Source organism: Anguilla anguilla, chromosome 2, assembly GCF_013347855.1.
Source record: "Anguilla anguilla isolate fAngAng1 chromosome 2, fAngAng1.pri, whole genome shotgun sequence".
Taxonomy (NCBI): Eukaryota; Metazoa; Chordata; class Actinopteri; order Anguilliformes; family Anguillidae; genus Anguilla; species Anguilla anguilla.
Genome location: NC_049202.1, coordinates 76547373 through 76569373, shown reverse-complemented (window position 1 = coordinate 76569373; position 22001 = coordinate 76547373). Strand labels below are relative to the sequence as shown.

The following is a 22001-nucleotide window of genomic DNA, read 5'->3' as shown; positions in this document are numbered from 1 at the left end:
GTACCGGCAGGACAGTGAGAGATTTTGGGGTACAGGCAGGACAGAGTGGGGTTCTGAGGTACAGGCAGGACAGAGTTGGGTTCTGAGCTACAGGCAGGACAGAGTGAAGTTTTGGGGTACAGGCAGGACAGAGTGAGGTTTTGGGGTACAGGCAGGACAGTGAGGTTTTGGGGCACAGGCAGGACAGAGTGGGGTTTTGGGGTACAGGCAGGTCAGAGTGAGGTTTTGGGGTACAGGCAGGACAGAGTGAGGTTCTGGGGTACAGGCTGGGCAGAGTGGGGTTCTGAGGTACAGGCAGGACAGAGTGGGGTTTTGGGGTACAGGCTGGACAGAGTGGGGTTTTGGGGTACAGGCTGGACAGAGTGGGGTTTTGGGGTACCGGCAGGACAGAGTGGGGTTCTGAGGTACAGGCAGGACAGAGTGGGGTTCTGAGGTACAGGCAGGACAGAGTGAAGTTTTGGGGTACAGGCAGGACAGAGTGAGGTTTTGCGGTACAGGCAGGACAGAGTGAGGTTTTGGGGGACAGGCAGGACAGTGAGGTTTTGGGGCACAGGCAGGACAGAGTGGGGTTTTGGGGTACAGGCAGGCCAGAGTGAGGTTCTGGGGTACAGGCTGGACAGAGTGGGGTTTTGGGGTACCGGCAGGACAGTGAGAGATTTTGGGGTACAGGCAGGACAGATTGGGGTTCTGAGGTACAGGCAGGACAGAGTTGGGTTCTGAGCTACAGGCAGGACAGAGTGAAGTTTTGGGGTACAGGCAGGACAGAGTGAGGTTTTGGGGTACAGGCAGGACAGTGAGGTTTTGGGGCACAGGCAGGACAGAGTGGGGTTTTGGGGTACAGGCAGGCCAGAGTGAGGTTTTGGGGTACAGGCAGGACATAGTGGGGTTCTGAGGTACATGCAGGGCAGAGCGGGGATGTGTGTACATTTGTGTGTGTCGTTGTGTGTGTGTGCTTATATATGTACGTGTGTCCATGTGTGTGTGCGCGTGTGTGTCTGTGGATGTGCATGTGTTTGTATGTGTGTGTGTGTGTGTGTAATTGTGTGCATGTACGTGTGTACGTGTGTGTATGTGAGTGTGTACATGTTTCCACTCTCTCTGCAGCTCTTAATTTATCACAATGATGGAAAAACCCACATTTCAATGCTTTTCTCAGTTTTAAACCCATTTTATTGTGTCAATCGCTTGATGAGTGATCTGATCTGGCTAGTGAGTCCTTGTACACTGCAGTTAGACAGTGTGGCAGGAAGCAGTGATCAGAGTGTTTCAGAAAGATGGACACCATAGCTACAGGGTCTGTACAGGACTGACATGCACACACAGAGGAAAAAACACCATTTTCATATAATTAGTTACAAAAAAGAAAAACAGCAAACGTTACATCATGTTCCCTTGGCATTGAGTCAGAACCACTGCATTTTCCCCTATTTTAAGCTTTAATAAATGTCAGGTATGCAAATCTGTGAGGGGTCAAGCAGGGTTTGATGCAATCATAGAAGACTGAAATGTAAGTGTGTGAACTCCAATGAGGATAATGAGGTTATTTATCTCTATGCATTGCTCTGGTCCTGCTGGTCTGTAGAATACAGCTGTCAGGCTGCTCCTGAATGCATACACACACGCTCACGCACACACACACACACACGCTCACACTCGCACACACACACACACGTACACGCACACATGTATGCACACACACACACTCACACGCACATGGTCACACATGCACACATGGGCATAGATTTTCATGCGTATATGCCGACATGCATTTACACACAAATGCTGATACACAAACACACGTGTATTTCTGCACACACACACATGCATGCACACACGCACACGTACACACACACATGCTCACACATGCATGCACACGGTCACACAGAAGCGCACACACACAGACAGCTGTACCTGTGTTTTTGCTTTGCTTTCTGCATAGTTAACATCTGAAAAGTGCTTGCAAAAATACATATATACAAATTTTAAATCATAAGCTTCAAACAACAAACTTTTACATTTGGGAAGAGAGGCTTGAAAGAATAGGTGTGGCGTACTTTAGTGCTGGCCAATCAGAACATTGTCTGGGGGACAGAACAGGAAACCGGGCCCCTCACTGTCTGCCCTAAACACAGCGTCCTGTTCCACGGCCATTCATTTTATTTATTCATTAACATTTTGCATCATTTTAATCTTGGAAAGGTGTTTTAACAAAATGGGCTTCCACTATTAAGACAGGGCAGGACCATCAACATCATTCATGTGAAAATTACAAAGGGCTGTAAAGCAAGGAACAAGGTGAAGAAAAAAAAAAAACTCTTTTTGCAAATACACAAAAGAAAGAAATTAAGAACAGCCCCACTAAAATAAAAGCATACAAACTGCTTATTTTCAGTTTCAGGAAATCTATTATTCTCATCATTAGCATCATAAAAATTGAGTAGTGTGTTTGTGGACATTACAACAGAGGTAAAAGGTCAGGTGAAGGGAAGAAGGGGAAATCAGGGGTGAAAGGTCAGAGTGAGTGAATGTGTCTCTGTGTGAGTGTGTGTGTGTGTGTGTCTCTATGTGAGTGAACGAGTGAGTGTGCATGCATGTGTGTGCGTGTCTCTATGTGAGTGAATGAGTGAGTGTGTGCGTGCGTGTGTGCATGTGTGTGCATGCATGCGTGTGTGTGTGTGTTTCTGTGTGTGTGTGTGTGCATGCATGCATGCATGCATGTGTGCGTGTGTGTGTCTCTGTGTGTGTGCGTGAGTGAGTGAGTCAGTGTGAGTGTGCATATTAAAAACTTTGACCAATTTTGGGCCCAGCCCCTATATTTGGACCCCCCTCAGTTACCTGGGTTTACCCTGTGGCTCCGCCCCCTGGCTGATGGCCATCCCAGCAGCCCCCCGAACCCCCAGTCTAGTCCAGTAAAGACGGCTCAGCTGGGCGGATTACAGTGGGACGAGCTGGGGCAGTGGGGGGCCTTCTGCTGCAGAGAGAGAGGGAGGGAGGAGAGAGAGGGAGCAAGGAGGGGTAGAGAGGGAGGGGAGACAGGGAGCAAGGGAGGGAGGAGCGGGAGAGAGGGGGAGGGAGGAGCAGGAGAGAGAGGCAGGGTAGAGAGAGGGAGGGAGAGAGAGGAATTCTGCTAATTTCCATTTATTTCCCTTGTTTTACTTACAGAACTCAACCTGAAGAATCTCTTGTAGTTCACTTTGTTGATCCCCTTCATGAATTTAAAATCCTCAATAAAATCACCCCTAAGACTCCTTTTACTAAACTTGAACAGATTAAGCATCTCAAGTATTTCCTCGTAGCTTTTAAGTTTCAGACCAGGAATCAATTTAGTTGCTCTTCTTAGAACCTTTTCAAGAGCCTCGGTATCTTTCTTGTAGTACGGTCCCCACAACTGCACACAGTACTCCAAACTGTGGTCTAAAAATGTATTGTATATGATAAATATAACTTCCTGGGATCCTTCGACTATATATCCCAGAATCCTGTTGGCTATTTTTTTTTTACTGCTAAACCACAGTGCCTAGAACCTGAAAGACTTTGATCAACCATTACTCCTTTTTCAAATTGAGCACATTTCAATTTTGTTCCTCCCATAAAGTAATCCTGCCTAATGTTTTTATTTCCCACATGCTGAACTTTACATTTGGCTATATTAAATTTCATTTGCCAGGTCTCCGCCCAGTTTTGTTTAAATTTCCGTGGATTACTTCAGTAAATTCCAAACTATTAGCTGGGCTTTCCAGTTTTGTGTCATCTGCAAATTTGACTAATGTACATTCTACATTCCTGTCAAGGTCATTGATATAAATGAGGAAGAGCAGTGGTCCCAGCACCATCTTTGTGGGACTCAATTTCCCACAGTACCCTGCTCAGATAATATCCCTTCTACAATCACTCTTTGTGTTCTACCCTGTAGCCTGTAACCTTAGCACATATATTAATATTTTCAGTCTTACTACTCACAGTGCTATCATTTTTATATATCTTAGACCTCCTGAATGGCTTTGTTCATCCACTGGGGAGACCGCTTATTCAACTTAATTGGTAAATGGTAAATGAACTGTATTTATATAGCGCTTTTATCCAAAGCGCTTTACAATTGATGCCTCTCATTCACCCATTCACACACACACACCAACGGTGTAAGGCTGCCATGCAAGGTACCAATCAGCTTGCTGGGTTAGGTGTCTTGCTCAGGGACACTTCGACACGCCCAGGGCGGGGGATCGAACCGGCAACCTTCCGACTGCCACACAACTGCTCTTACCTCCTGAGCTCCAACTTACTTTTCCCTATCTTTGGAATAAATTTACATTGCACCTCAAGAGTAATCCTTTTGAACCAGCAGACTTTCATTCGCAGTCTTGCAGTCAAGAAGCTGCATCCGGTCAATATTTCTTAAATCTGCTTGCATCTCGTTAAAATCGGCTTGCCTAAACTTAAAAATTCTGGCCTCGGTAATTTTGTGGACTGAATGGGTTCTCATCATAAATCACTGTCCATATATATTTTGAGAATATTTGCTGTTAATTGATGGTGTATTGTGTGTACAGATAAAGGTGCACGCATGTGGGTATGAGTGCACACAGGTAACTGTGGTGACAGGTGCAGCCTTACTTTGGGACACCAGGGGGCAGTGCAGGGGGCACTCTCGCAGGGCGGGATGGGATCTGAGGGGGGTCTGAACCCAAGGCATTGACAGGCGGGCCTGGGCGAGATGGGATGGGCGGAGCTCCGAATGCAGGGCTGGGATTCAGGGTGGGGGCTGGAGTCGGCCCCCTCACTGCTGGGGGGCGGCCAGGGGGCGGGGCCACAGCTGCAGCTCTGTGTGATGCAGGAGGACTAGAGAGAGAGAGGGAGGGGAGAGAGAGAGGGAGGGAGGGAAGGGAGAGAGGGAGGGAGGAGTTACTTGAAACAATTTAGGAAACACTGGGTAGCATTGCTTTGGAATACATCTTGTTTAATTTGTGTATGGTAAGAGCCAAAATTGTTCCTTGTAACCTGGTGAAATTTTGATATCAATACTTTCAATGGCAGGTCTAGATTTTGCCAGTTTGAATTAATGACTAAAAGACAGTGCTTTGTATGTGTCAGTAACTTTTTTGTGCGTTGAAAACGTTTTTCATCAGGTATAATTTCTTTTTGTACTGTATTTGTAATGAGTAAGTGATAATAGTAATTCACATATAAATGTAGGCTATGACAGACATGCATAACATAAATGCATGCAAACAAACAGCCTACATTCTGAAAGAAACACATAGACATGGATTTAATCATTTTTCTTTACCATGAATGAAAAATCAATGAGTTTCCATAACAAACCGGTGCCTGCCTGCAGCAGATGGGTCCCCTCTCTGAGTCCGGTTCTACTCGAGGTTTCTTTCTGTTATCAGTCAGGGAGTTTTTCCTTGCCATTGTTGCCCTAGGCTTACTCTTTGGGGGCCGGTTCTCTGTAAAGCTGCTTTGTGACAAAGCTCCTTTGTTAAAACACTATACAAATAAAAATTGACTGATTGAATGAGTGTGTATGCAATATTTTTAATTGGATGTGTTTTTAATGGGCTATTATACACAACAAACCTACAAATAGTTTGTATGTTGGTAGAGGATCTATAGAGCTAGTTAACATTAATTTAGAAATGTAGCATTGTAGGGTAGCTACAGAAGCTTAGTTAATAAGTAGTTATCAGTACAGATGCAGTGGTGAGCGTGAATCGTTTTGACGGTTTTGATATACCCAGCGTGAAGAAATCATTATCTTCGGCAATTACGTCCGGCAATGACACCTACTGAATCGCAACGCAGATGCTGCCGCTTAATTTCATCTGTGCTAACGAAATCGCTCAGTCTGCCATCTCATTAGCAAGGTAGCTAACGTTAAACTCAGTGAAAATGCAGAAAGCGGAACTGTCTAAAGTGTCTTTCATTTGGATTTCAGAAATATAAATGAGTTTCCCTGCATAGATTTTACAGATGCAAAAGCAATAGTTTAAATGTTTCATTTTTAGTTAGACAGCAAGCCAGTGTAATGAGTTAGAGGCATGCCTCAGGCCAAGGGATGATTTGAACCTGGGTCTCTCACTCGTCCAAATAGTTCTATAGGCATACACGCTACCTAGTGAGCAAAGTTGTGTTAGTTTAAATGTGTCCACTTGTATATATGTCCATTTTGTGTGTATTCAATGCTTTTATTGGCTGATGTACCTAAATGTCCAATGGGGAGACATTCTTTGTGGCCCTTGCGATGATGTAATCGGGCAGAAAAAAGTAGAAGAATGAAAAAATGAAAAATCCCGTTTGGGCCTTTAGTGTATGTACGTGTGAATTTATTAGTGAATTCTGTCTTTAGAAATGAGGACAGAAATGGATGTTTTTAAGGGCTGAGAGTCTGTGGACATTGTGATTATTTCTGTAGGGAACCCTAAAAAATGCTGTATAGGTATGGGGCATGCCGCCCCACTAAGGCGTAACTTGGCAGGATGGCATACCTGCCATGGCAATATTCATGTAAAATTCATAAACAGTTGTGATAATATCATATTACTATTATAATATTAATAAGCACTCCTTATTGATAACATCATATCAATGGTCTAACATCAATAAATCCTTGTTATTAATATCATTATCTGTTCACTGGAATTAACACAACTTATGAATGTGTTTATTCAAAGAAGTAACATACCATTGTTGCACATGGTGGAGAAATATTAGGATACATTCATTTTTTTTTGGCAGTTTGTGCAGTAAGAATAACTGGGAACTACACAAACGACGTGTGGTCAGCACAGAGCTACAGTCTCGCAACAGTGTTTATCAATAACATTGGTGCCCTCTACTGGCCAATATATGATAGAACAATGACACTATGTCCAGTCCACTAACCAGATTGCTACGGTAGAATTCCATTTGATTTTATATTCAGAATTTTCTTGGGAAAAACATTTTAATTGGTGTATGTAAGTATGCACAGTTGCATTTGCAGATGTGTATGTATACATGTATGTGTGTGTGCAGGTGAATATCCAGTTTTATAGTGATTATTTTTGTATTTGAACAACGTTGGGGATGATGAATGACATCACATAAGCCCCACCAGTCACATGACCCCACCAGCCACATGACCCTGCCAGTCACATGACCCCACCCGTCACATGACCTCACCAGCAACATGACCCTACCCATCACATGACCTCACCAGCCACATGACCCTGCCAGCCACATAACACCACCAGCCACATGACCCTAATCCACTCACCTGGGGTCATTCTGTATCCAGTCGTCATCCACGGGGGGGGGCATGGGGGTGGAGATGGTGGAGGTGCTGATGTCTCCGATGATCAGTAGCGCCTCCTTCAGGGCGTGGTACATACGCAGCATGTCGTCCCGTCTCTGGGCCTGCTCCACCGACTCCTCCATCAGAGAGTTCTGATCTCCCGAGGAGTACAGGTACGCCAGCAGCTCTGAGTGGATGAAGTCCTTCGCCTAGAGAGCGAGGGAGGGAAAGAGAGGGAGGGAGAGGAGAGGAGAGGGAGGGACAGAAAGAGAGGAAAGGAGAGGAGAGGGGCAGAAAGAGAGGCGAGGAGGGAGGGGCAGAAAGAGAGGAAAGGAGAGGGAGGGACAGAAAGAGAGGAAAGGAGAGGAGAGGGAGGGGCAGAAAGAGAGGAAAGGAGAGGGAGGGACAGAAAGAGACGAAAGGAGAGGGAGGGACAGAAAGAGAGGAGAGGAGGGAGGGGCAGAAAGAGAGGAAAGGAGAGGGAGGGACAGAAAGAGACGAAAGGAGAGGGAGGGACAGAAAGAGAGGAGAGGAGGGAGGGGCAGAAAGAGAGGAGAGGAGAGGAGAGGGAGGGGCAGAAAGAGAGGAAAGGAGAGGGAGGGACAAAGAGAGGAGAGGAGGGAGGGGCAGAAAGAGAGGAGAGGAGGGAGGGGCAGAAAGAGAGGAGAGGAGGGAGGGGCAGAAAGAGAGGAGAGGAGGGAGGGGCAGAAAGAGAGGAGAGGAGAGGAGAGGGAGGGGCAGAAAGAGAGGAAAGGAGAGGGAGGGGCAGAAAGAGAGGAGAGGAGGGAGGGGCAGAAAGAGAGGAGAGGAGGGAGGGGCAGAAAGAGAGGAGAGGAGGGAGGGGCAGAAAGAGAGGAGAGGAGGGAGGGGCAGAAAGAGAGGAAAGGAGAGGGAGGGGCAGAAAGAGAGGAGAGGAGAGGGAGGGGCAGAAAGAGAGGAAAGGAGAGGGAGGGACAGAAAGAGAGGAGAGGAGAGGGAGGGGCAGAAAGAGAGGAGAGGAGAGGGAGGGGCAGAAAGAGAGGAAAGGAGAGGGAGGGGCAGAAAGAGAGGAAAGGAGAGGGAGGGACAGAAAGAGAGGAAAGGAGAGGGAGGGACAGAGATTTTTTTTGTATTTTTGTTAACAAACCCCCCCCAACCCCACCACTGTCATTGCTATTGTACATTATTTCTGTTGATATAGTTGTTACCACTAGTGCTGTTCTTTGTAAACAATCGGTTTGGCAGGACTGCTGATACGTGGTAATGCCAAAAAAGCTTATTTGAATTTGAATTTTGGAGGAAGGGAGAGTGAGGGACAGAGAGGGAGAGATGGAGAGAGTGGGAGAGCAGGAGAGAGAGGGAGAGGGAGAGAGAAAGACAGGAAGAGAGGAGAGAGGGGCAGAAAAAGGGCAGGATGCATGGTAAAATGTTAGAGAGAGAGAAGAAAGGGAGATGGCAAAAAGAAAGTGTGAAAAGAGGGATAGGAGGAGAGAGTGAGTACACGTGAAAAAGAAAACTGCATGCTGGGTAATAAGGATGGCAGACTAACGCTGTTGATCATCAGGTGCATGATGGTCTTGGGCATGAGGTCACGGATGGACTTGTTGACGATGCCAATGTAGGAGTCCACCAGGTTGCGGATGGTCTCCACCTGCCGCTCCAGCTGGGGGTCCATGGAGAAGGTGTCGGCTGGTACCCCCTCCTCACTCTCCACCTGCGCACCATGCAACACAGTCGCCATGTGACCTACCTGCGCACCATGCAACACAGTCGCCATGTGACCTACCTGCGCACCATGCAACACAGTCGCCATGTGACCTACCTGTGCACCATGCAACACAGCCGGCATGAGACCTACCTGCGCACCATGCAACACAGCCTCCATGTGACCTACCTGCGCACCATTCAACACAGCCGGCATGAGACCTACCTGCGCACCATTCAACACAGTCGGCATGTGACCTACCTGCGCACCATTCAACACAGCCGCCATGTGACCTACCTGCACACCATTCAACACAGCTACTATGTGACCTACCTGCGCACCATGCGACACAGCCACCATGTGACATCTTTACACAACTCCACACTGTCCCTGTTTCTGAAAGCATGCACAGGTATTTTGGGTTACCTGTGAGCAGGCACACAGGTATTTTGGGTTACCTGTGAGCAGGCACACAGGTATTAGGGGTTACCTGTGAGCAGGCACACAGGTATTAGGGGTTACCTGTGAGCAGGCACACAGGTATTAGGGGTTAACTGTGAGCAGGCACACAGGTTTTTGGGGTTACCTGGTCTTTTTCGGGGTACACTCCTGCCCGGAGGAATGAAGCTTTCCAGCTGTCCACATCCTCCTGAGTGTCACAGGCCAGCTCCACCTGCCGCAGGTCCTTATACACGTTCCTACACACACACACACGCACGCACGCATACACACGCAGGCACACGCATGCACGCATACGCATATGCACACACACACATGCAGGCACGCATATGCACGCACACACACAAACACGCAGGCACGCATATGCACACGCGCACGCACGCATACGCACACACACACACACGCACGCATACGCACACACACACGCACGCAGGCACATGCATGCACGCATACGCACACACACGCATGCACACACACACACACACACACACACACGCATGCACGCATACACACACACACACGCATACACACGCAGGCACACGCATGCACGCATATGCACACACACACACACACGCACGCACGCACACGCACACGCACGCATACGCACACACACACATGCATGCACGCATACGCACACACACACGCACGCAGGCACACGCATACGCACACACACACACAGGTAGGCGCACGCATACGCACACACGCACGCAGGCACACGCACGCAGGCACACGCATACGCACACACACACACAGGTAGGCGCACGCATACGCACACACGCACGCAGGCACACGCACGCACGCATATGCACACACACACGTATGCACGCATACGCACACACACACACGCACAGGTAGGCGCACGCATACGCACACACGCACGCAGGCACACGCACGCACGCATATGCACACACACACGCATGCACGCATACGCACACACACACACACGCACGCACGCATATGCACACACACACGCATGCACGCATACGCACACACACAGGCACACGCATGCACGCATACGCGCACACACGCACGCACGCATACGCACACACACACACATAGACGCATAAGCACACACACACGCAGGCACGCATACGCACACACAGGCACACGCAGGCACACGCATGCATGCACACACACACACGCAGGCATACGCACACACACGCACATGCACGCATACGCACACACACATGCACGCATACACATGTACACACATGCATGCACGCATACGCACACACACACGCATGAACGCATACGCACACACACACATGCACGCATACACATGCACACACACGCAGGCACACACATGCACGCATACGCACACACACAGACGCACATGCACGCATACACACACGCACGCATAAGTACACACACACGCATGCACGCATATGCACACACACACGCATGCACGCATATGCGCACACACACACACACATGCACGCATACACATGCACATGCACGCACACACACACGCACGCATACGCACACACACACACGCACGCATACACATGTACACACACACATGCACACGCACACACAGACACACATGCACGCATACACACACGAGCACACACATACGCATACACATGCACACACACACACAACACATGCACACACACACGGGCACACGCACACGCATGCAAACATACACGCACGCACACACGCATGCAAACATACACACACACAGGCACGCAAACATACACGCACGCGCGCACACATACACGCACACACATGCAAACACGCACACACATATCAACATCCACACACACAAACACATTACTGAGAGCTCCACCTTCCTCAGGTCCTTATGTAAGTTCCTGCACACACACACACATTACTAACAGCTCACACACACCTCTGCTCTGTGTTGAAGATGGCAAAGATGTGTTTAGTGGACATGAAGCCTTTCTCCACATCTCTAAGCTTCAGGTTATCCAGCGGCAACATGTACTTCTTCTCCTTCTCCTAAAAAAACACACACACACACAATCAGTGTTATACACAACCTCTCTCTCACACAAACACACACACACACACAATCAGTGTTATACACAACCTCTCTCTCTCACAGACACACACACAATCAGTGTTATACACAATCTCTCTCTCTCACACACAATCAATGTTATACACAATCTCTCTTTCTCTGTCTCTCACACACACACACACACAATCAGTCTTATACATAATCTATCTATGTGTCAGTGCATATAGGTGTGTGTGTGTGTGGTTGTGTATAGATGTGTGTGTGTTGGTGCATATAGGTGTGTGTGTGGGTGGATATAGGTGTGTGTGGGTGGATATAAGTGTGTGTGGGTGCATATAGGTCTGCGTGTGGGTGGCTATAGGTGTGTGTGGGTGCATATAGGTGTGCGTGTGGGTGGTTATAGGTGTGTGTGGGTGCATATAGGTGTGTGTGTGGGTGGATATAGGTGTGTGTGTGGGTGCATATAGGTGTGGGTGGATATAGGTGTGTGTGTGTGGGTGCATATAGGTGTGTGTCAGTAGTAAAAAGATCACCTCCTCATCCTTGTACCAGGACAGGGACTCTGCTGTCAGGACAAACCAGTAGTCTTTGGACCCCCCCTTCATGATACTGATATTGAGGGTAAGCCAGCCTCTCCGTATCACCTGCACAGAGGGGGGGGTAAGGCACACATATTAACCCAAAATAACCAATAACCTGTTTCTCTAATCTCAGGCACTTCCTCACTCCATTTGCAACAAGCTGTCCATGGGGGGGGGGGGGGTTTATGTGTGTGTTTCTTGTCAAGCTGTGCAGCAAAGTCAAATAAAGAAATTGAAGTCCATTTAATTTCTACTCCTATGTAGGGTTGGGTAACCGGTTCCCATACCACACAGAATCAAACAGATTCCTGCTGGTTTCCACCATGCTCCGGCACTTTGAAACAGAAGTTACAAGCCACCCATGCCCCTGCGGCACACCTAAGGTTACACTCGCCATGGACTCAGTCAGTGACAGCAGGCACCATAAGCAAGCTAGCTAATGCTACACTTGCTCTGTCGACTCAGCCAGTGACAGCAGGCATCGTTACCAAGCTAGCTAACGTTACACTCGCCATCGACTCAGTCAGTGAAAGTAGGTACCGTTAGCAAGTTAACACTTGTACCGTTTACAATACTAATAGATTAGTTATTCATAGTTTAGTTAGAAATAAAGTTCCATAAATGAAATCGTCTTGGCAAAAATGAAAAAATTAAGTTGTTCACCTTCAGCTATTGTTGGTTGAATCTTTTTTCTGATAGAACACACATTTTTGGTGGGGAAAGAATATTTTTATGAACTCCCAGATTGACGCTATTTTTAAGTGTGTCATGCTTGGGGGGTGTAGCTGCAGATGAGACTGCAGGGATGGGGTTGCTTGATAAATGGATGACCTACGGGACAATGGTGGCATTTAGGAACTCCATATCAGGCATTGTTGTTTCATATCATCTACTAATAAAGCTTGAACAGAGTTTGTTGTTTCCACTCATAGATTAGTTGCAGCAGCACCGAATGTCTGAGTTAAGCAATATTGTCTTGGACAATCCATTTGTGAAATATGCACTCATTTCATGGTCCGCCCAGATCCGCTCTGCGTGGGGTTTGCATGTTCTCCCCATGTTCACACGGGTTTACTCCGGGTACTCTGGTTTCCTCCCACACTCAAAGACATGCATGTTAGGTGCGCTCCTGCAGGTGCCCTTGACCAAGGCACTCAGAACTGGAGTTGGTCCCCGGGCGCTGCACTGTGGCTGCCCGCTGCTCCTAAGTAACTAGGATGGGTCAAATGCAGCGGTTAAATTACCCCACAGGGTTCAATAAAAAAGTATATCTTATTTTTTATCTTGTAACACCGGGGTACCTTCCAAAATAGCTGTGTGTAATACCACACATGTTGTTTACGTGTTGTTGCCCTTTTTAGTACACTCTGGCTTGACTGACAATTATTTTATCCAGTAGGCAGCGGTATATGCTTTCTAACAATGTATAATATGTCTAATTTTACTTCTGGAATAGTGTTTTATAGCCCAGCGTAACCAAAAGTTTTGTCTCATCATTGTTGCCTAATGCATTTGCTCTGTGGTAGCAGAAGACGACACCGCACCTGGTGAAACGTAATAGTTGAGTTCCATCATTTTTTGGAAAATGTTGTTATTCCTGAGAACTTCTGAGCATGGCTAAGGCATTGGTAGCAGATATACCTAGCTGGTATTGTTTTCTGGAGTAAATCAGAAGAGGAGAATGACCGCATTGATTCTCTGGAGGAGAATGGCTATGAACACATATGATTTCATCCTTGATATGTAAAGTATTAGTGCTCAAAATATATATGATATATATACGTTATTTTTGAAAGTGAGTCTGTAAATAGGTTTGTGCTATTTAATAATGAGGACAATTCACACTGTAGCATAAGCGTTCGTTGGTACTGTAGCTCAGTTGTGTTTATGTTTCATGAACCAGATTTGATAAGAAAGTTTAAACATCGACAAAACAGTGGAATATTGTATGCCGTCCCATCCCCATGCAAGAAAACATTACAAATTCTAGAGTACAGAAAAACATATGGGAGTTAATGATTGCACATTTAGGTACATGTACCACAATGTCAAAATGTTTTTTGCATTTTAAAATATGATATAAATCTTTCATCTTAAGCCATCATAAGGGGCATATGTATATGCTTTATAATAGACAAAAAAATGTATTAATTTTTAGCAGAGATTTTGGATATGTTTCAGGACCCCTAGATATTTTAGACCCCTGTACTCATGAAAAGCTTGTAATTCCCACTTGAAAATTATGAAAAAGTGAGTTTCTTGAGTCAGAACAGTTTGCTTCAATGATCTTTAGATCTTCATAGGAGTTTTTGATCCAGAACATGTATAGTTTAACCTGCTATATATATATATATATAATCTCATAGCATTTCATCGCAAACTAAAAGAGAATTTTATTTTTCCTTTTTTGCCAAGATAATTGCATTTGTTGCACTTTATTTCTTCCCAAATTATAAGTACTAACTAATCTGCTTCTATTTTGCTTCATAGAACTTTAGTAGTATCACCCTCAGATTCAGCATACATCTGATCAAGGGGTTTATGATCCAGGGCACGCATATAGTCCTGTATGTGATTTCTCAGGATTTCATTTCAAACTTTATTTTTGCATTTTTGCCAAGATAATAGCATTTATGGCACTTTATTTCTATTAGTTAGTATTGCAAATGGTGTCTTGCTTCATTTAAACCATTTTCCAATGCTCTGTGATGCTCACACCTGGAGTTATAAAGCTTTAAATGGGGTACCTCCCTAAATGGGCAATGATTGGCCAGATTTGGCATCTGGGCAAAGGGGTTAAGGAATGCCACAGCCAAGTGCCCAGATCTAAATTCCAATGAAAATCTGAGGTATGAAAACCGCCGACACTAACCCAAACCTGACAGAGCTGGAGTGCATTTGGTGGAACTGGCATTACAATCACCTTCAATTTCCACATGAGGAAAGACATCTAAATCACCTTCCATGAGTGGGGTACCTGGTTTAGAGGTGAGTGGGGTACCTGGTTTAGGGGTGAGTGGGGTACCTGGTTTAGGGGTGAGTGGGGGTAACTTGTTTAGGGGTGAGTGGGGGTAACTTGTTTAGGGGAGAGTGGGGGTAACTTGTTTAGAGGTGAGTGGGGGTAACTTGTTTAGAGGTGAGTGGGGATAACTGGTTTAGGGGTGAGTGGGGGTAACTTGTTTAGGGGTGAGTGGGGTACCTGGTTTAGAGGTGAGTGGGGGTAACTGGTTTAGGGGTGAGTGAGGTACCTGGTTTAGAGGTGAGTAGGGGTAACTGGTTTAGGGGTGAGTAGGGTACCTGGTTTAGAGGTGAGAGGGGGTAACTGGTTTAGGGGTGAGAGGGGGTACCTGGTTTAGAGGTGAGTGGGGTACCTGGTTTAGGGGTGAGTGGGGTACCTGGTTTAGGGGTGAGTGGGGGTAACTGGTTTAGGGGTGAGTGGGGTAACTGGTTCAGGGGTGAGTAGGGTACTGGGTTTAGAGGTGAGTGGGGGTAACTTGTTTAGGGGTGAGTGGGGTACCTGGTTTGGCATGGCCCTCTTCTTGTTCACGTGAGCACTCCGTTGCTGGGCACTGTTGAAAAGAAAAGACAAATAACAAACATAAAGATTTAACAGTTTAACAAAACGCACAACCGCACAAAATAGACTGCGTTCACTAACACTACAGTAACATTCTATGAGAGGACAGGTTCTGGGTTTACTACCCCCAATTTCAATTGTTACATTAGCTAAAACTTTGACAGTGGCTCCTAGTGTTTACCCAAAATGCCATCCTATGGATGAAAAGTCAAACCAAGGCTGATCCCAGAACAGCACGCTGGGCTGTCATGAGATAATGCTGTTTGATAATGTTTATTTTGTGCTGCAGTGTATCCCTAAGCTAGTGATAAGACTATGATGTAATAGTTACGCACTTGGCGAAGCCAATGAAGTCCTCATGGTTGGTGTTGATGTAGGACAGCTCAATGTCAATCAGCAGCAGAACCTGGTCAGAACCAGAAGAGAAATGAATGTGAAAGCTCTGCAAGACCTGCATGGCTTCCGGGCTCCAATACTGCTCCCCTCACACCCCCTCACACCCCCATAAACCACCACTCACCCCCGCACACCCCCATAAACCCCCACTCACCCCCTCACACCCCCTCACACCCCCATAAACGACCACTCACCCCCATAAACCCCCACTCACCTCCTCACACCCCCATAAACCACCACTCACCCCTGCACACCCCCATAAACCCCCACTTACCCCCTCACACCCCCATAAACCACCACTCACCCCCACTCACCCCCTCACACCCCCATAAACCACCACTCACCCCCTCACACCCCCATAAACCACCACTAACCCCCTCACACCCCCATAAACCCCCACTCACCCCCTCACACCCCCATAAACCACCACTCACCCCCGCACACCCCCATAAACCCCCACTCACCCCCTCACACCCCCATAAACCCCCACTCACCCCCTCACACCCCCATAAACCACCACTCAACCCCGCACACCCCCTCACACCCCCTCACACCCCCATAAACCACCACTCACATCCTCACCCCCGCACACCCCCATAAACCACCACTCACCCCCTCACACCCCCATAAACCACCACTCACCTCCTCACACCCCCATAAACCACCACTCACCCCCTCACACCCTTCTCACACCCCCATAAACCACCACTCACCCCCTCACCCCCATAAACCCCCACTCACCCCTGCACACCCCCATAAACCCCCACTTACCCCCTCACACCCCCATAAACCACCACTCACCCCCACACACCCCCATAAACCCCCACTCACCCCCTCACACCCCCATAAACCACCAATCACCCCCTCACTCCCCCATAAACCACCACTCACCCCCTCACACCCCCATAAACCCCCACTCACCCCCTCACACCCCCATAAACCACCACTCACCCCTGCACACCCCCATAAACCCCCACTCACCCCCTCACACCCCCATAAACACCCACTCACCCCCTCACACCCCCATAAACCACCACTCACCCCCGCACACCCCCATAAACCACCACTCACATCCTCACACCCCCATAAACACCCACTCACCCCCTCACACCCCCATAAACCACCACTCACCCCCGCACACCCCCATAAACCACCACTCACATCCTCACACCCCCATAAACCCCCACTCACCCCCGCACACCCCCATAAACCACCACTCACCCCCTCACACCCCCATAAACCACCACTCACCTCCTCACACCCACTCACCCCCTCACACCCCCATAAACCAGCACTCACCCCCGCACACCCCCATAAACCCCCACTCACCCCCCTCACACCCCCATAAACCACCACTCACCCCCTCACCCCCGCACACCCCCTTACACCCCCATAAACCCCCACTCACCCCCTCACACCCCCATAAACCACCACTCACCCCCGCACACCCCCATAAACCCCCACTCACCCCCTCACACCCTTCTCACACCCCCATAAGCCACCACTCACCCCCTCACCCCCATAAACCACCACTCACCTCCACACACCCCCATAAACCCCCACTCACCCCCTCACACCCCCATAAACCACCACTCACCCCCTCACACCCCCATAAACCACCACTCACCCCCTCACACCCCCATAAACCCCCACTCACCCCCTCACACCCCCATAAACCACCACTCAACCCCGCACACCCCCATAAACCCCCACTCACCCCCTCACACCCCCATAAACCCCCACTCACCCCCTCGCACCCCCATAAACCCCCACTCACCCCCTCACACCCCCATAAACCACCACTCACCCCCTCGCACCCCCATAAACCCCCACTCACCCCCTCACACCCCCATAAACCACCACTCACCCCCTCACACCCCCATAAACCCCCACTCACCCCCTCAAACCCCCATAAACCACCACATACCCCCTCACACCCCCATAAACCCCCACTCACTCCATCACACCCCCATAAACCACCACTCACCCCCTCACCCCCATAAACCCCCACTCACCTCCTCACACCCCCATAAACCACCACTCACCCCTGCACACCCCCACTTACCCCCTCACACCCTCATAAACCACCACTCACCCCCACACACCCCCATAAACCCCCACTCACCCCCTCACACCCCCATAAACCACCACTCACACCCCCATAAACCACCACTCACCCCCTCACACCCCCATAAACCCCCACTCACACCCCCATAAACCACCACTCACCCCCGCACACCCCCATAAACCCCCTCACACCCCCATAAACCACCACTCACCCCCGCACACCCCCTCACACCCCCATAAACCACCACTCACATCCTCACACCCCCATAAACCCCCACTCACCCCCTCACACCCCCATAAACCCCCACTCACCCCCATAAACCCCCACTCACACCCCCTCACACCCCCATAAACCACCACTCACCTGGTCCTTGGTCTTGCCCTCTCTCTCACGGACGTAGGTGGTGACAATCCTCTCGGTTTCCTCTCTCAGTTTGGGGTAGGAACCCAGCTGTGAACAACAATCACACAGCACTACATACACATATACACAAATTACACACACCCACTATACACATAGCACAGCAGGTACTCACACAGAAACACAAATTTCACTCAAACTCCACTGCAGGTATATACACAAACACACAATTTAAACACTCATTATGAGCACACACCAATGCAGGTACACACATACACACTAATCATACACAATCACAATGCACACACACACAAGACAGCAGGTACATGTTTATAAACATGACATACACACTACACACACTTGTTATGTGCGCACGCACACACACACTATACACTTGCTGTGCAAACAGACACATACTCACACTATACAGGCACAACAACCACACTCACAGATATTTCAACACACATCTACGCACTGGCACTGATTAATAAGTGAGAGGCAAGTACAAGTTAACACTGACATGCAATGCCTGGTTCATCACCAGTTTGCAGTGTCCGGCTTTAACTAAGCTAGTCCACATCTGACCCTAGACCACATCTGATCCAGTTTGACAGGGTTTGAACTTTCAATTAAAGTACTACTATCATTCAGTAATGGGTGAATAAAATGGTCACTCCAACCTGGCGATGAAAGCAGACTGGCTCTTACGGTATTAGCAAGCTGGGAAAAGAGGGTTCAGTCAGGATGGAAAGAAACTGCACTTCCGCTAAGATGAGGGAGGTAGAGACTAGCATCCTGGAGATCATGACTCCATTCACTACGGCAACAGCACTTGTGTGGTTACTTAGCCAAGTATTAATAGCCATATCTGCTTAGGTAGATATCAAATGTGCACATGTAGGCCTAGCCTAGGTAGTCAATATAAATAGTTGTTTATCCATATATAGCAAGACATCTAATCTGATTTCTGACATTGGAAATATGGTAGAAGGCATGATAAAGTGGTCAATAGTTAAAAATAGCTTGCTAATATACAGCTCAGGACAATCAAAATTATGACTCCTAGTATGAACTGACTGAAAATAAAAATCCCACTCTGAAGGTAGTGATGCTTTTGTCATCAGAATGGACTAGTATTGGTTTTCACATGTACGGCTGAATTGCTCCAATCCTATGGCTAATTCAGTTTCTGCATACTTTTTCATGTAGTTCTACATGTTTTGTTACCTACCTAAATGAATGCTAGCATGATTCCTTTCAGTGGGTAGAATGAATATTCCTCTTTATGAAGGTTTTATGGCTTTTATGGCAACTTGGGAAAGGGTCATAGCTGGGCTCCAAACCACAGGTACCAAACAGGTAGAGTATACAGTGCCCTCCAAAAGTATTGAAACGGTAGAGTGAAATTAGTTATTTTTGCTATATACGTTAAGGCATTTGGGTTTATGCAAGATTGCATTTGGAGTCAGAGGCATACACCACCATATAGACCAGAGGACTAATTATGGCTGAAAAACAACTAATATGTAAGCTGAGACCACCAACGAAATCCTGAACAAGAATAGCACAGACTGAGTTTATCAACTGCAGCAGTTTAGAAAGCCTGGAAAAAGAAAGAAATCACTGGTGGACTCAGAAATAAGCACCATACAGGTTGTCTGACGAAAACAACTGCAGATGATGACAGATGAATCCTAAGAGTTTTGAAGAAAAACCCCAAAAATAATAGTCAGCAATGATCACCAGCAGTCTCCAGAGAGCAGGGGTGAAAATATCACTAGACACAGAAGAGCAGAATTATAGAGGCTACACTGCAAGATGTAAACCTCTCGAAAAAAAGATGAGACAAAATATACCCTTTCCAAAGTGATGGAAATTTGAAATCATGGAGAAAGGAACGGTCTATGATCCAAAAACTACCACCACAACTGAATTATGGAGGAGGTACTGTTATGGCTTAGGCATGTATAGCTGCTTCTGGAACAGGCTCACTCGTCTTTATTGATGATGTAACAGAGGAGGGCAGCAGTAGGATGAATTTGGAAGTGTACAGACAGATTATGTCCGGCTATGTACAAAAAATTTCTCCAACCTCATCGGACAGTACTTCATCCTGCAGAAAGACATCACCCCAAACACATTGTCTATGCAACGAAAGCATTCATCAATGGGAAAATGTGGAGCGTTTTTGACTGGCTAAGACAATTGCCTGATTTAATCTATTCGAGAATGCATTTAATGTGAAGAAGAGGAGATTGAAGACAGAAACTCCCTGAAACAAAGATCAATTGGAAGAGCTTTCTCCTACAGGGCCCCACTACTGTGGAACCAGCTTCCAAAATTTATAAAGGAGTCAGACTCAGTCTCAATATTTAAATCTAGATTAAAAACGCACCTCTATGCTCAGGTTTATAATCAGTTATAGTCTGGAGACATTACATTACATTACATTACAGGCATTTGGCAGACGCTCTTATCCAGAGCGACGTACAACAAAGTGTATAACCATAACCAGGAACAAGTATGACGAAACCCCTAGAGAGAAGTACCGGTCCAAGTACAGGGAACAACCGCATAGTTCAACTTGGACCCTGGTGGTTAAACTGATTAACACTAACAACGAGAACGGCAACAACGCAATCTATGGAAAAATAAAAATAAATAAAAATACAAGTAGTCGTTAAGACTGGCGCATCAACTAAGTCACCTATTAAACAGCTGCCTAGTTACACCCCTAAGTTTAGTCATTTACAGGGGGGGAAGGGAGGGATGGGGAGAGGTGCAGCCTGAAGAGGTGGGTCTTCAGTCGTCGTTTGAAATTGTTCACAGTCTCAGCTGTTCTGACCTCCACAGGGAGGTCATTCCACCATCGTGGGGCCAGAACAGACAGGAGACGTGTTCGTGGGTGCGAGAAGCCTGTAGTCATAGAGCTTTGTAGGTGGCAATCCTTTCCTTACTGTCACCTGGGCTGGTTACATGGGCTGGCTCTTGATAGGCGGGTATGTTTGTCCACCCCTCATGACTGCATGGGCTCTCCATCCCTGTCCTAGTAGCTATGCAGCCATATATTACTCCTGGCAGGGTCCCCCCAATACATACTACTGCCACTTTACCCACTGTCTGCTATATTGCAAATTCCCTAATTGCCGTTTATACCCTCTGCCCCACGCTGCCGGCGGGGCTCTTGCCTCAACCCTCGAGAGTGCTTCGAGAGTCGTCCGGTCTCCCCCACCTCTGCGGTCCAGCCCCTCTTTCGTCATTGCCTCCACCCTGCCCACATCTATCGCCACCTGCTGTTCCCCATCACCGCCACCCATCATCTGAGCCAACCTTATAAAACTGACTGACATGTTGGTCACCAGTCGGCACCCTGAGCCGACCAGAGGAGGATGGGTTTCCCCCTTGAGCCTGGTTCCTTCCAAGGCTTCTTCCCATCTGCCACAGGGAGTTTTTCCTTGCCACTGTTGCCTTAGGCTTGCTCCTGTGGGGGTTTAGGCCAGGGTTGTCTGTAAAGCGTATTGTGACAACTGCTGTAAAATACACTATACAAATAAAATTTGATTGATTGATTGATTGGCTGTAGTGAAAGCGTGAAAAAGCATTAACAAAGAAGATA

At 47.6% G+C, this 22001-nt stretch overlaps 1 protein-coding gene across 4 annotated transcripts in view; it reads right to left on the bottom strand.

Moving 5' to 3' along the window:
* Positions 1-2670: 2670 nt before the first annotated feature.
* Positions 2671-22001, bottom strand: part of LOC118221351 (dynamin-2-like) — a 35454-nt gene continuing 16123 nt past the window's right edge. For 2 of the 4 annotated variants that reach the window (XM_035406343.1, XM_035406344.1), the window contains exons 11-20: positions 18389-18475; positions 15897-15967; positions 15502-15553; positions 11937-12047; positions 11272-11381; positions 9547-9658; positions 8805-8969; positions 7259-7485; positions 4615-4839; positions 2671-2971 (exon numbers count right to left, since the gene is read on the bottom strand). In XM_035406343.1, coding sequence (XP_035262234.1) covers positions 2902-2971; positions 4615-4839; positions 7259-7485; positions 8805-8969; positions 9547-9658; positions 11272-11381; positions 11937-12047; positions 15502-15553; positions 15897-15967; positions 18389-18475 — 1230 coding nt within the window. In that variant the 3' untranslated portion in view covers positions 2671-2901. The remainder of the gene's footprint in view (positions 2972-4614; positions 4840-7258; positions 7486-8804; positions 8970-9546; positions 9659-11271; positions 11382-11936; positions 12048-15501; positions 15554-15896; positions 15968-18388; positions 18476-22001) is intronic. The other 2 variants (XM_035406345.1, XM_035406346.1) reach the window with 1 other exon arrangement.